The sequence below is a fragment of the Temnothorax curvispinosus genome, unplaced genomic scaffold (genome assembly GCF_003070985.1).
Source record: "Temnothorax curvispinosus isolate PA1 unplaced genomic scaffold, ASM307098v1 QBEX01016709.1, whole genome shotgun sequence".
NCBI lineage: Eukaryota > Metazoa > Arthropoda > Insecta > Hymenoptera > Formicidae > Temnothorax > Temnothorax curvispinosus.
Genome location: NW_020226489.1, coordinates 49761 through 63381, shown reverse-complemented (window position 1 = coordinate 63381; position 13621 = coordinate 49761). Strand labels below are relative to the sequence as shown.

The 13621-nt window shown below is 35.1% G+C and overlaps 2 protein-coding genes across 5 annotated transcripts in view; one reads left to right on the top strand and one right to left on the bottom strand.

Moving 5' to 3' along the window:
- LOC112466924 (beta-glucuronidase) overlaps positions 1-8919 on the top strand; it is a 13115-nt gene extending 4196 nt beyond the window's left edge. For 2 of the 4 annotated variants that reach the window (XM_025035284.1, XM_025035286.1), the window contains exons 2-11: positions 941-1132; positions 2901-2999; positions 3661-3837; positions 4196-4428; positions 5712-5991; positions 6211-6485; positions 6616-6877; positions 7199-7387; positions 7904-8042; positions 8373-8919. In XM_025035284.1, coding sequence (XP_024891052.1) covers positions 941-1132; positions 2901-2999; positions 3661-3837; positions 4196-4428; positions 5712-5991; positions 6211-6485; positions 6616-6877; positions 7199-7387; positions 7904-8042; positions 8373-8551 — 2025 coding nt within the window. In that variant the 3' untranslated portion in view covers positions 8552-8919. Of the gene's footprint in view, positions 1-750; positions 792-940; positions 1133-2900; positions 3000-3660; positions 3838-4195; positions 4429-5711; positions 5992-6210; positions 6486-6615; positions 6878-7198; positions 7388-7903; positions 8043-8372 lie in introns of those variants that run through there. The other 2 variants (XM_025035285.1, XM_025035287.1) reach the window with 2 other exon arrangements.
- Positions 8920-9019: 100 nt separating this feature from the next.
- On the bottom strand, positions 9020-9914 carry LOC112466926 (zinc finger HIT domain-containing protein 3). The gene is made up of 2 exons (XM_025035288.1): positions 9728-9914; positions 9020-9381 (listed from the first exon to the last, which is right to left on the bottom strand). Exons 1-2 carry the CDS (start codon positions 9805-9807, stop codon positions 9045-9047), a joined length of 417 nt encoding a protein of 138 aa, XP_024891056.1. The 5' UTR covers positions 9808-9914; the 3' UTR covers positions 9020-9044.
- Positions 9915-13621: the final 3707 nt, after the last annotated feature.

The following is a 13621-nucleotide window of genomic DNA, read 5'->3' as shown; positions in this document are numbered from 1 at the left end:
TCTCTCTCTCTCTCTCTCTCTCTCTCTCTCTCTCTCTCTCTCTCTCTTTTTCTCTCACTCTTAATCGACCCCATTACATTATTATTCCATAAGTTTCATGATACCTAACGTAAAAAAAATTTTGTTATTACTTTTTACCTTATTAAACGTATAGTATAATATTTAATAACTCTCGATCGTTATTTCACAGTATAGGTATTACGTTTCATAAGGAGAATTATTATTCAATTTGAAATATATTTAGTATATAATTTTTCAATAACTTTTATTTCACCTTTCATCGATTTCATAGTACTTTCAGCAAAATATTTCTATCAGAGCCACCCGCTGAAGATATTATGAAATCGATGAAAAGTGAAATAAAAGTTACTAAAAAATTATTGAATATATTTCAAAATAAATAATAATTTTTCTTTATGAAATATAATGTAAATAATGTGTGAAATATAAAGAAAGTTAAATTATACTATTAAAAAGTAATAATAAAATTTCTTCTATGTATCATCTTTTAGGTATCAAAATTTACTGAAATTAATTGAAAAAACTAAATTTTTACTGAAATATTGATGGAATGAACAATGCAATGGGGTCAATTGAGAGTGAATATTTTAGTTAGTAAAATTTTATTATATTTTTTGTAAAATATTTTTATCAGGGCTGTCTCAAATATTACCGCATATTTTGTATTATATTAATTAAACTTGAACTCTTATAACAGCTTCTAAAATTATGTGCTCGGTAATTTTACAGAGCTGTTCTCTGTGCTTTAAATGTGTCTCGCTTCTTTAGAGGTAAGAAGATTACGTTACTAAATTAAAAATTTTTTTTAATTTTCTTAGAACTCTTTCTTTCGTGAATTTGCTTCGAAGGATTCGTTTCATTTCAAGCAGGAATCTTAAGATCTCGATTACAAATTGCGGATGCTAATTCGTTTGTTTAGGAAGGCCGCAGAGGGATGTGGCACTTGATCTTCCTGTTAATCGGCAGCGCGATGGCCGGCGAATCCGGACCAGAGTCGCCGCCGGAGTTCTCCGACACGACGATCAAAATCGAGGCGCCGCTGCCTTACGAGGAGGCATTTCCGACTCCGCTTCCTGGTTTGCTGTATCCCAGAGAAAGTGAATCTCGAGAGGTAAAACTTACATGACGCGACAACGCTGGTCTTTTAATGCCACTCGAATCTAAATCCGAGATAACCGGCTTACGTTCTCACACTTCCATCGCGAATCTGAAAATAAATTCTCGTGTTGAGGAAGGCAATCCGTGCATGACATTTCAGCTTACCATTTACATTTCGCTTGTTAAAAATAATTTTATACATTTATCATTTTAATGAGAAATTTATTATATAACGTAAAATATATAAATTTATACGTTAAGGGGATCCTAAAGTGAAGGCTGAACTTCCTCGACGTCGGTAATGTCAACATTTCTAATTCTGTTTTCTTGTCATATATCTATATCTGTCCTTGTCTAACGGGAGGCATCTGTCTTTGTTCGATTACTGCGCCATCTCTTGCCACACGCAATATTGCTTATCCTGTCAACCTGAATGTGCTTTTGCACATATAAAAGTTATATAAAGTAATCTTTTTTTCTAGGTTTTCAATCTTAGATCTAATTGCACGATATTGTTCTTAAATGTTGTCCCTAGGTCATGCTGGTCTAATTTTGTGGATATTTATCGTGGAATTTTTGTACAAAGCAATATTGTCGTCACGTATACCAAAAATTAACAAAAATATTAATTTTTTTTCGTTTTCGATATAAATTTGACCACCATGACCTAGATTTTGATGCGTACTTTAATTCTAGACAAGAATTTTGCATTTCTATAAAGTCAATTAAAAGATTAGTGCTAAGAAAAAAAGCCGGTATTACAGACGGCTTTAGGATCCCCTTAATAAGCCGAAAGTAATTGAGGGCTCTCATTTTTTCCGCAAAACTATTGTTGCAATGCAATAGGGATGTAAGTATCATTAAGAAAAATGTTTTTTTCTTACACTTTTTATTTTAGTAATTTGGCAATTACTATTAGAATGTTATTTTTCTCAAAATGGAGTTTTCTTTACTTATATCTCTCTTGCATGGAGGCCTTCAATTACGTGCAATTAGATGAAAAATGTTATACAGTAAATATAAAATAAAGAGTGCTGAATATTTTTAAGGGTCCATATCCCTCAGTAGGTCCAAAAAAAAAGGTGATTTTTGTGAATTTTTTGTGGAGAAAGTAAACAAAATAAATCATTCAATATTTTTGGATTATATTTATGATACTTTTAAGTAGTTATAAAAATTTCTTTAGTCCATTTGGCGAAGCGGGATACTGTGATGGGCAACGGCGACCTGTGCGCGGAATATGTTGCTCCATGGCGGAAGTCCTCCAGGTCGTAAAATGTTTCTGAAATATCGAATCAATCGATTTTCCTGTTCAGTACAAGTGTCCCTATAGAGTAGACTACAATCATATCGATATATGCAATATTTAATTTTTTATAAGCAAAAAAGTATCGAAAATTTATAGTAAAAATTAATTTTTCTTTTTGAACTGCCGCTATTTTATGAATTTTTATTCAAAATAATTTTTTTTAGTCTACTCTATAGGGACATTTGTACTGAACAGGAAAATCGACTGATTCGATGTTTCAGACACATTTTACGACCTGGAGGACTTCCGCCATGGAGCAACCTATTCCGCGCGTTGCCTAGTATCCCGCTTCGTCAAATTATTTAAATGGGCTAAAAAAATTTGTATAACTACTTAAAAGTATCATAAATATAATCCAAAAATATTGAATGATTTATTTTATTCACTTTCTCCAAAAAAAATTCACAAAAATCACCTATTTTTTAGACCTACTGAGGTATATGGACCCTTAATTTCCTCGTACTTTCTGCAGATAAAATCGCTAGACGGATTATGGGATTTTGTCGTGTCGCCTGAAGGAGATGCGCTAAAGGGTTACACGGAAGGATGGTTCACCGATGACTTATCAAAGGTATCCATTTAATGTGAAATAATAATCGATAACGACAAATGTGAAAATTAATAAATTAGTAAATAAGTATTAAAAATTTTATCACATCAAATTGATATTAAATTTGTGAAAAAGACATAACAAAAAAAAACATAACAAATAATTCAATAAATAAAAAATTAATATCCAAAAAAGAGACACAACTGAACGAGATATTTACAATTACATAACAGACAGCGAGGTATTTAATTAATTAGTTTATTGCGCGCAATGACTCTAAATTAATCATCCATATTGAAATTTTCCGTATTCAGAATCAGCAGCGTTGCATTCTTTGTACCATTTTTTATAAACTATATGTAATACTATTACTAAATATTAAACTCATTCAATTTTTTTTAAATTCTGCTGGTAGAATATTTTCTTAAAAACTGTATAGAATTTTAAAAAAGTTTAGAAGAATCCACTATTCCACGAGTTTTTATTTTTTTATATATTTATTATTATTTATGAATTTTCTTTTATTTACTCGCTTTTACCATTTTTTATTGCTAATTCGCGTCCGACTTTTGCTGCAAGAGTCACGTGCATTTTATAATTTCGCGTAATTGCATGTTGTCCGTTCATTATTACTCCGTCATTAGTGAAGATCCGTTCGCGCAAGACATGACTGGCTTTACAGGTCGGCGAGATGATGAAGATGCCGGTGCCCTCGTCCTACAATGACATTACAACATCGCGTAACCTCAGAGACCACGTCGGGGCCGTGTGGTACCAGAGGACCTTCTTTGTGCCCTCCTCTTGGCGGGACCATCGCGTTTTCGTCAGATTTGGCTCGGTCCACTATCTCGCACAAGTAGTAAGCATCCACTACTCTTTTTCAATCCCAAAGTGATCCTTCGGGACTTTCCTGAAGTACAACTTATTGAAAATCCATTGGAGAATACCTAAAAAGATAAATATAAAACAAAATAAAAAGAGAAAGAGGTAAAAGATAAAGGGAGTGGGGGGGCAATTCAACAATACTCCAATCTTATATGTTAAAACATTCTTCTAAACAAAGAATATATAGATTGTGTTTAAAGAGACTACAACATATTTCAAGACAAATATTAATTTTAATGTAATTTTTGTCAAAATGCACTTAAAGTTCAAATTTAAATTACAAGATGCATATCAATGTGGCTCACGAGCGAGTTGTGTGTGTCTTGATGTAGTGGGTGAACAACGCTTTAGTGACCAATCACGAAATGGGCCACTTGCCCTTCGAAGCTGAGATCTCGTCGTACGTGTCCTTCGGCGGCAAGAACCGCATTACCGTCGCCGTGGATAACACTCTACTGCAGACCAGCGTGCCCCAGGGCACAATCATGGAGATGGTCACCGACAACGGCACCACGCACTTGCAGACTTACACCTTCGATTTCTTCAACTACGCCGGCATACACAGGTAAAAATTTAATTAGTTAAAACAAGAAGAATAATCAAACAATCAAAGATCAATTTTTTATATTCTTCTTCTTTATTTAACAATATTTTATATTCTTTATATTTTTATTAGAAATATATTAGAAATATATTTTAACAAAACGCTTAATGCAACTATAATGCCCGATCTACAATAGCTGTAGTAAGCTGTAGTAAGCCTCAACCCGTAAGAAATTAACCAATTACAGGCGAATGTGAGGAGAATAATCGACTGTGATTGGTCAATTTCTTACATCTTGAGGCTTACTACAGTTTACTACAGCTATTGTAGATCGGGCATAAATGACACATATATAAGAGAAATATTTTTTAAACTTTAACAGTATTTCTTTCTCGTTTAATTAACATTTAATTTGTACAAATAAGTATCTCTCAATTCTTTTTGGTTTATTTATTTTTCTCTTTGTCTCAAAAATAAATAGTTTAACAGGGACCGAAAGAATCTCATTTTGAGTCCAAATTTAATCTCTCCAATTCTCGAAATCAAAATCAATGTAAAGATACAAGTTCAGCACAATTATTGGGCAAAGAGAGAATGCATGAGTAATGCAGGTGTAATCGCGTTGTCCCGCTTCGCTGTTATAAAGAATCTTTTGAGTTCTCTGAAGCGACACGCGCGAATTTCACTCGCCACAAATAGATCTCTATCAAGGGCTTTGTGGAAAAGCTATATAGAAAGAACATTCAATGCGTTACGCATTACAATCGAGGCTACAAGAGACACGATCATGAGATTTTAGCTCTTCCACGAAAAAGTTTCTATGGCATAGAAAAATAAAGATGAACAATTTGATTATTTTAATCACATATAATAATTCGAGATAATTATACAGCTTCTCCGACAATTTAAGCGAATCATAATTAATATAAAAATACAAACACAATACAGAAAAATTATTCATAGGAAAATTACAACACTTGTAATAATTAAACAACTCCATCAGAATATCTTATTTATTTTAATTTTTATGTGAATTAGATTTAGATAATATATTTTTAATTTATTTATTTTGTAATTTATTATTCTGCATAAAAGTATATTCTACATCCTCGTAATAATTATAATTAAAACTAGGTCTACTTACTAAATAATCCTAATAATCAAAATTGAAGACAATATTTTTATATCTACTAATTTTTTATATTTGAGATCTTGTATTTATTAAGTCAGAATGCACGATACTAATTTTGCTTGCGACCCCATTGCTTTTAATTAATAAAACTTTATTGGAACGCTCTGCGAAGGTCCGTTTTGCTGTACACCACGCCGCGCGTCTACGTCGAAGACATCACGGTGAGAACGAACCTGATCGGCGACATGGGAATTGTCAAGTACATCATACAGCCGGCTGGCCTGCGCGAGGGAGAAATACCTGTCTGCAGAGTCACGTTGCACGACGCCGAGCATACCTTGGCCATCAAGGAGCCCGTTTACGGCCTGTCCGGTACCCTGAAGGTCCCGCTCGCCAGACTCTGGTGGCCCAGAGGCATGGACCCCAAGCCGGGATACTTGTACACTTTGGAGGTATAATAAGGCCTGTGATATTCGATCGGTGATTGCTTATATGCAGATGCCTTAATAGCGTCCTGGTTCGAAGCAAAGTCGACTCCGAATCGATTACAAAAAAGAAAAAACGTTATAGAAAAGTGGGACACCGTTTAGAAAATTATACGTGACTGAAATATTTAACTCGTACAAATCGATCTTGAGTTCTGTTTGCGAAACGACGCGTCGCTTTTTCAGGTGAGACTGTCAGTGGCGAATGTCAGCAAATCGGACATCTATCGATTGCCGATCGGCATCAGGACACTCGCGTGGACCAACACGAGTCTCCTGTTGAACGACCGACCGGTGTACATGCGCGGCTTCGGCAGACACGAGGACTCGGTTATCAGAGGGCGCGGTTTCGACCTCGTCACCACTGTCAGGGATCACGAGTTGCTTCAGTGGGTCGGCGCTAATGCCTACAGGACCAGTCACTATCCTTACAGCGACGAGGTCCTCGATATGGCCGACAGGTACCGAGAATACGTTTCCTAGAGTTATCTGATAGGCTAATACGTTTACTTTCTTTACCTTCCAGTTTTCTCTCTTACGCATAATTTATTCTATTTCAAACTCTGTTAAGTGTTAACTTCAATTTTGAAGATTGGGTTTTCTCGTGATCGACGAGTGTCCTTCCGTCGATACGGAGAATTATTCGCCGTCGTTACTCTCGCGTCACAAGGACTCGCTGTCGGAGCTCATCCGCAGGGACAAGAATCGACCCTCCGTGATTATGTGGTCTTTGGCTAACGAACCGAGGACCCAGCTGCCTCAGGCTGAGGAGTACTTCAAGCAGATCGCCCATCATACCAAAGCGATCGATCCTACCAGGCCGGTCACCATCGCTCTTGCTCGAGGAGTGCAGGTAACGTAATAAACAAATAAACATATGAAAAGATAAAAATAAATTTTTAAAAATAAATAATTATTTTACAAAAGACGTAAAATCCTCCCGTAATATTTTCTAAAGAGAAGAGAAAAAGTGAAACTGAATTTCTTAATTTTCAACATCGAACGTTTTTGCAGCTAAATCAAGCTGAAATTATATCAGATAAAAGTTAATAATGTTAATGAAACTTTGTTTTTCTAATTATAATTTAATCTATCCAAGAGTTTTAATTTTTATCACAATTGTTTGTAACATGAAATAAAATTGCTGATAAATAGATACTGTGTATAATTTTAGGAGGACAAAGCTGGTCAGTTTCTCGATGTGATTAGCTTCAATCGATACAACGCTTGGTACAACAACGCCGGCAGAATGGACATGATCACTGGCAGAGTTCAAGGGGAAGCCGAGGCCTGGCACAGAAAATATAACAAGCCAGTACTTATGTCCGAGTACGGAGCCGATACTATGCCCGGTCTACATGAGGTAAAACTCTCTCTATATTCACAAAAGCCCTTTCTTTATACATATAATAAATTATATTTATTCCATATTTATTTAACACATATTAATCTCTCATCGCGCTTTAATCTTATTACAAAAATGAAAATATATAACTACATATGCAAATAAAAAGTGTACAAAAGAAACAAGGTCCAAAATTAACATAAGAGTGTAAAAAGAAATATACACATAGAGGAGAGCTATAAATGTAAATAATTACAATGAAAAATAAATATAAAAGAATAAGAAAGAATAAAATGGGAATATAAAATAATTATACAATTTCGTTTAATAAACTTTTGTGCTATTATTACATCGTAAATTATTTTTTTTTATTTATTTTGTAATTTACACGCATTAATTCTATGTTAATTATTATGTTAATTTTATGTTATTTAACTTGTAATGTATATACATTGATTCTATGTTAATTATTATGTTAATTCTGTTATTTAATTTGTAATTTATACACATAAATTCTGTGTTAATTATTTGCAGCTACCGGAATACGTATGGAGCGAGGAATACCAGAAAGAATTATTCTCCAGACACTTCAAAGCCTTCGATCAATTGCGACGCGAGGGCTTCTTTATCGGCGAATTCATCTGGAACTTTGCCGATTTCCGCACTGCGCAAAGTGAGTATCAAATGAAGTCACATTTACTAATTTATTATTATAATATTTATTACTCCAGAACAATTTAATGCTGATCGTATCAGATATTATTACGGAAACACTTGTACGGATTATAATAAAGTTCATGCATTTTTTTTCATTATTTCTACGTATAATTATAATTGAATACAGCTAATATTCTTCTAATTAATTGAATAAATAGCTTTAATTTACTAGCACTAATAGTTTTTAAATTTAAGAGAGGTTATTCAAATATCAGCTTGATATCGAATAATGTGTGACTTAAAACGCTTTTCATTAATAATACTCGTCGACGTTTGCGCATTGCAGCATATACCAGAGTGGGCGGCAACAAGAAGGGAATCTTTACGAGAGACAGACAGCCGAAAATGGCAGCCCATCACGTTAGGAGGAGATACCATGCGCTCTCAGTCGAACTGGACGGCGCGCAGATACCGGAGGATGTCGAAAATTACATTTCATCCTATTATTCTCACTTAGAACTCTGACTGAATTTAAAAAGAGAAAAAATTGAAGTGCGAGAATTGCTTCGCAAGGTCTTAATTTTTGACAAAACTGCATTTTCATTTTGTGCATCGAGACACAAAGGTTGCACCGATAACTTAACATAGACTTATTCACCTAATGTACGCATACTCTATCATAAAATCATTTGTATCCATTATATCCATCTGTACCCATTTTCTACGAGAAAAATATAAATCCTCCATTTATTCATCTAAGACTTGTTCACATTCGTTCATATGACAAGAAAAACTCCATTTTCGCACTCATCTGACATAAATCTGACATAAACTTTTATATCTGATATACTTTTGCGATGTACATAAATATTTAAATTAAAAAAAAAACAGCATTTTCCCGTCTTGACATTTTTGTACAATTCGTAAAATATATTTACAAGCTGTATTAAAAATAACGCCCTTTTCTAACGTATCACAGCCTTGTTCGATGCAATAACGATGTACATTCAGAAGTTGTTTAGCATGGCTTAGCATTGTCTGGCGGTTCCACGATCTGCAGACAAGCATCTGCCATCTCCAAGAATATAGGCTCCTTCATGGCTGACGCGATCGCCTCGGTAGGATTTGAACTGTCCACAACTGCCTTCATAATGTCACGCAAGTAGGGATTCTGGAGACACTTTATCAGTTCCTTGCTGTCACACAATTGTCGCAGCTTCTCCATAGGCACTGTATCTTCCGTTGGAAAATCATACCTCCGTTCAGTGACCCTTCGATATTCCTTGGGTTTCTCAGGTAACACTGGAGGCTCGCAAGGTTGAGTTTTGTGCTCTCTGCAACATCCCACAGAACAACTGAAATACAAAAATTAAATTAGTTTTAAAAGACATATGGAGGCATATAATCAATATATTAGATATACAATAAAAAAATAAATAAAAATAATTAAGCTCAAATAAAAAGTAAGAAAGGAAAAGATCCTTTATTAGGCTTATTATAATTATATATTGTATTTCTATTTCCAATAAGTTACACAAAAAATTGACATGTTTACTGTTACCTTTTTGTATTGTCGAAAAGTAACCTCATAAATTTTGAAGACATATTTAAATTTTATACAGAATATTTTCGTATTTATTTCAGAAAGCACATAACCTTAAGAAGATAGGATAACCTCAATCTGCAAGCAGTTATACTTACTAAAATTCCCTGCACCTCGGACATTTGTAAGCTGCACCGTCCTTTCCGCAAACACAACAATTTCTGATTGTCTGATTCATCTCAGTTCATGACTCAATTAATTTACCATGCAAGTACATACACCGTTCGATATATAAAAATATCGGAGCACATGTCACGAATGTATTTTTATCCTACCACGTGATCCACGATCCACGAGCATGCGCCATCTGCCCTGCCGCTTCCCGGTCGATGAAAGAAGTAAATTTAAAATATTTATTCACAAATAATTTTCATTTATTTTCCTCTTTCTTAGATGTTTATCAAGAAATAAAATAGGAATTTCAGTATAATAATGCATTGTTTGTAGTTTTTCTAACACTTTTAACGTGCAATATTCAGCAGAAGCTATCTCTATATTCTATAATCTCTATATAAATATACATATATAAAATTGACATTACACATTTTCACCTACTTTTTGTGTATATTTTTGTTGCGCAGTTAGAAGTAATTTCGAGAAATTTTTAACTAACTTTATTAATCATTAGTCAAGAGTCATATTATTTATTAAATCAAATTCATTTAAAGCTTTATTTATAAAAAATATAAATCAATATCAATTCGGTTCAATAACGATTTTTGTAAACAAAGAAAATAATTATTTAAAAAAAATCGCTTATTTTAAACGACTGCAGAGTTTCAAGAATTCTGCATGATTCTGAGGATTAATAAATTGTTAGTCTTCTGCATGTCATCCCTTTTCGTTACAGTATGTCTAAACTCAACATGAAACTGTCCACAGGAATTTATAATAATAATTAATTCTTTAGAAGCTTTTATCGTTGACGATTCTCAAAGATCAGATTTTTATGTAACTAAAATCGGTAGCGTTAGGAAAGTAGCGTTCGCGCGAACGCATCGTGGCGAAGAGAGAAATTACGAAGCGGGACGACGTATTTCGATGAGGAGGAGGCGGAACTGGCCTGGATCTCTAAACGCGATCTCGTGGCGGATAACGATGGAAATTCGCATTCTTGCGGCGCGAGAGTATACACGTACGTACGTCACTCGCGTGCCGGACACGGTGCGTCAACCGTACACGCGCGATTCCAACGTGATTTTATTTCACATCACGCGAGAATCGAATCTCGCCTCGGCGGTTTTACCTCGCACGGGAAACGGATCCCGGTTTCGTTTCGCGACGCGATCCGAATTCCTGCCCTCGGCGCGGCACGAACCAAATTTCATTATCTTAAATTTCAACTTTATTTTATTATCTGAAATTTTTATATTTTTTTCACAACTTTCATACCCTGTATTTTGAAAACAAAAAGCAGTTTATGTTTATAGGACCTTTTCTCTCTAAAATAAGCCACGGAATAGCCTCTTCAATTTTTTGTACTTACTTTTAGGAAAGACACCCTATATATAGTTACAACACGATAGGGGATTATTTTCACATAAATCAAAGTAAAGATTGCAATATTTATTAGTAAAATCCTCTTCTAAAATATATAAAATAATGCATAACTGTATAATTAAATTAAATATTTGAAGGGTACAGAGGAAAAACGATATTCATCCGAAGTAATTTCGAAAAAAACGCAATTTCAAGTTTCAAGACATCAAATATCTTAGGATCGAAGCTATTGGAAAAGATACTGGCAGCGAATATCGGTACGCATCGTGTTTATATTTAGTGTTTACATTGTATGTTGGACTCTGATGGTTCTTCGCTCCATCACAAACACGTACGTAGACTATGATCGTTTTTCCTCAGCACGATATCTTTCGACCTTATTTCCAATAAATTGTAACTATTCTTGATCAAAACAAATAAGAATTATGAAAGTTTGAAAATGCCACGGGATAGCATGTTCAGATCAATTTCGACAAAAAGTGGACTTTAATTTTTCCCTCTCTATACCCTTCATATTTAATTATAATTAATATATAATATATTTATATAGTTTCAAAACTACACTACCGAGACTAGAATCGCCAACGTGAATTGTCATCGTTGTTGAAAGCTCTCGATGTTGAAACTTTCCTCCCGGGGCCGGTGACCATGAGTAGAGCTCGCGCGCCCAAGGTCATTGATTCCACCGGCAGTTCCGGCTCGGTTTCTGGGCCAGGTTAACCGACGGTCCCGCGACGGCGACGTCCGGAATACCTTCGCTCGCCGTGACGTCGGCTCAGCCCGATACGGCGGACCGATAATAAACCGGCATAATTCAGCGACGGACTCGAACTCGTCCGAACCCGTCCGAAGTTCTAACGCGAATTCAAGGCCCTCCAATTCTTCCCTCCAACAAATTGCCAAACGATTGAATTTGATTAAAAGATATCAAAATTAATTTCCACAAGAAATGGTTGCTTCCGCGAACGTTTGTGGATCGATATCTCAAGTGAAAGTGATCCCTTAGAACCCAGACAGCACCACGTCCAAAATCGGGGCATAAGATGTCTCAAAGATGTCTCAAAGGTGTCTTTAAGACGTCCTATGTCCCGATTTTGGGCATGCTGTCTGGGAATTTTCTCAGAAAATAAGCTCAACTACATTAATTATTAAAATTGCTGTAATTGAACTTGAGATCAATAATAAAATGAACAATTCTGCCAAGTTCCAACTTGTAGTTCGCTCAGCTAACGTGAATTACGGCCTTGCCGGCATCATCGGGGGGCCTCACTCGCGAGCATTCTGCGCGAAATGCGAGTTGGCCATTCATTCACGTCTGAGTCCTCGTTCAGCGGCGGGGCATTGACGCAGCGGCATGACACGTGCGAATTTAATCCTTTGGGACCTAGAAAAAGACTTGAGAAAAGAGTCTCCGAAAGTCCGAACGTCACATGCAAAATGACGATCTCACGGATACTCTCGTCGCTCTGATAAATAAACGAATGTAACGGATTAAACTTCAATGCCAGATTAATTCTCGATAACAAAGAAAAGAATAATCAAACTTTCACCGGCCTTTAATTAAGCAACTTTGTAATCGGCTTTAACATATAAGTTTAAGACAGGAGAAGCTTCTCTCTCGTTCTTCTTATTCAAGTCGAGAATTATTGAAAGTTAATTGCTATAAATTAATAAAGCTAGTTTCTGCGATATGGAGGTCGTTGACCGCGTTCGACGGCGCGGCGCTTCTTCGCTCTTAATTGACTACATAAATCGCAGAGCAAATAATAAAAGCGAGCTCGTGCCCGAAGATGGTACGCGGGTTTACCTTGAGGAGGTCGCGGTGCGTCAATCTGGTTGTTCTCTTCTTCTTCTTTCCATCTATGACGACAGGCGAATGCGATGACCCAGCGCAGCGCCAGGAAATCCACGTCCGGATAGTCGTGCCGAATCGCGATTGTACGTGTCTCAGATCTCAGATTACCTCGGTTGTACGGCACTTAAAAGCCCAACGATTATATAATAACAGCGTACCATTATAATTAAATTTATTATCATGATTGGAAATTATTACATTTATTAATTTCAAAGTATAAATTTAAAATTATTAAATCTGTTATGCGTCACAATTATATTTATTTTCGAATTATCTCCGATAATATGGATTATTATTTAGATTTAAGTGTACCAAAATTAAAAAAATAATGATTTATTATTGAAGATTCCAGACTCTGTGTAAAAAGCTCGTAAAAATCTGAAAACTACATTTTCTTTTGTTTAATTAATATTAATTATATAAATATATAAAAAATATAAACACTCAGACCGCACGCATGACTAAAACTGCGAAATGAAACGTCCGGTCCTAAAGACGTCTTATTTCTCAATTTTAGACATGTATGCTGTCTGAATGTTTATTTTATATAATTAACATTAATTAAACAGAAGAAAATGTAGTTTCGAGATTTTTACGAGCTTTTTACAGAATCTGGCGTTTTCAATAACAAATAATT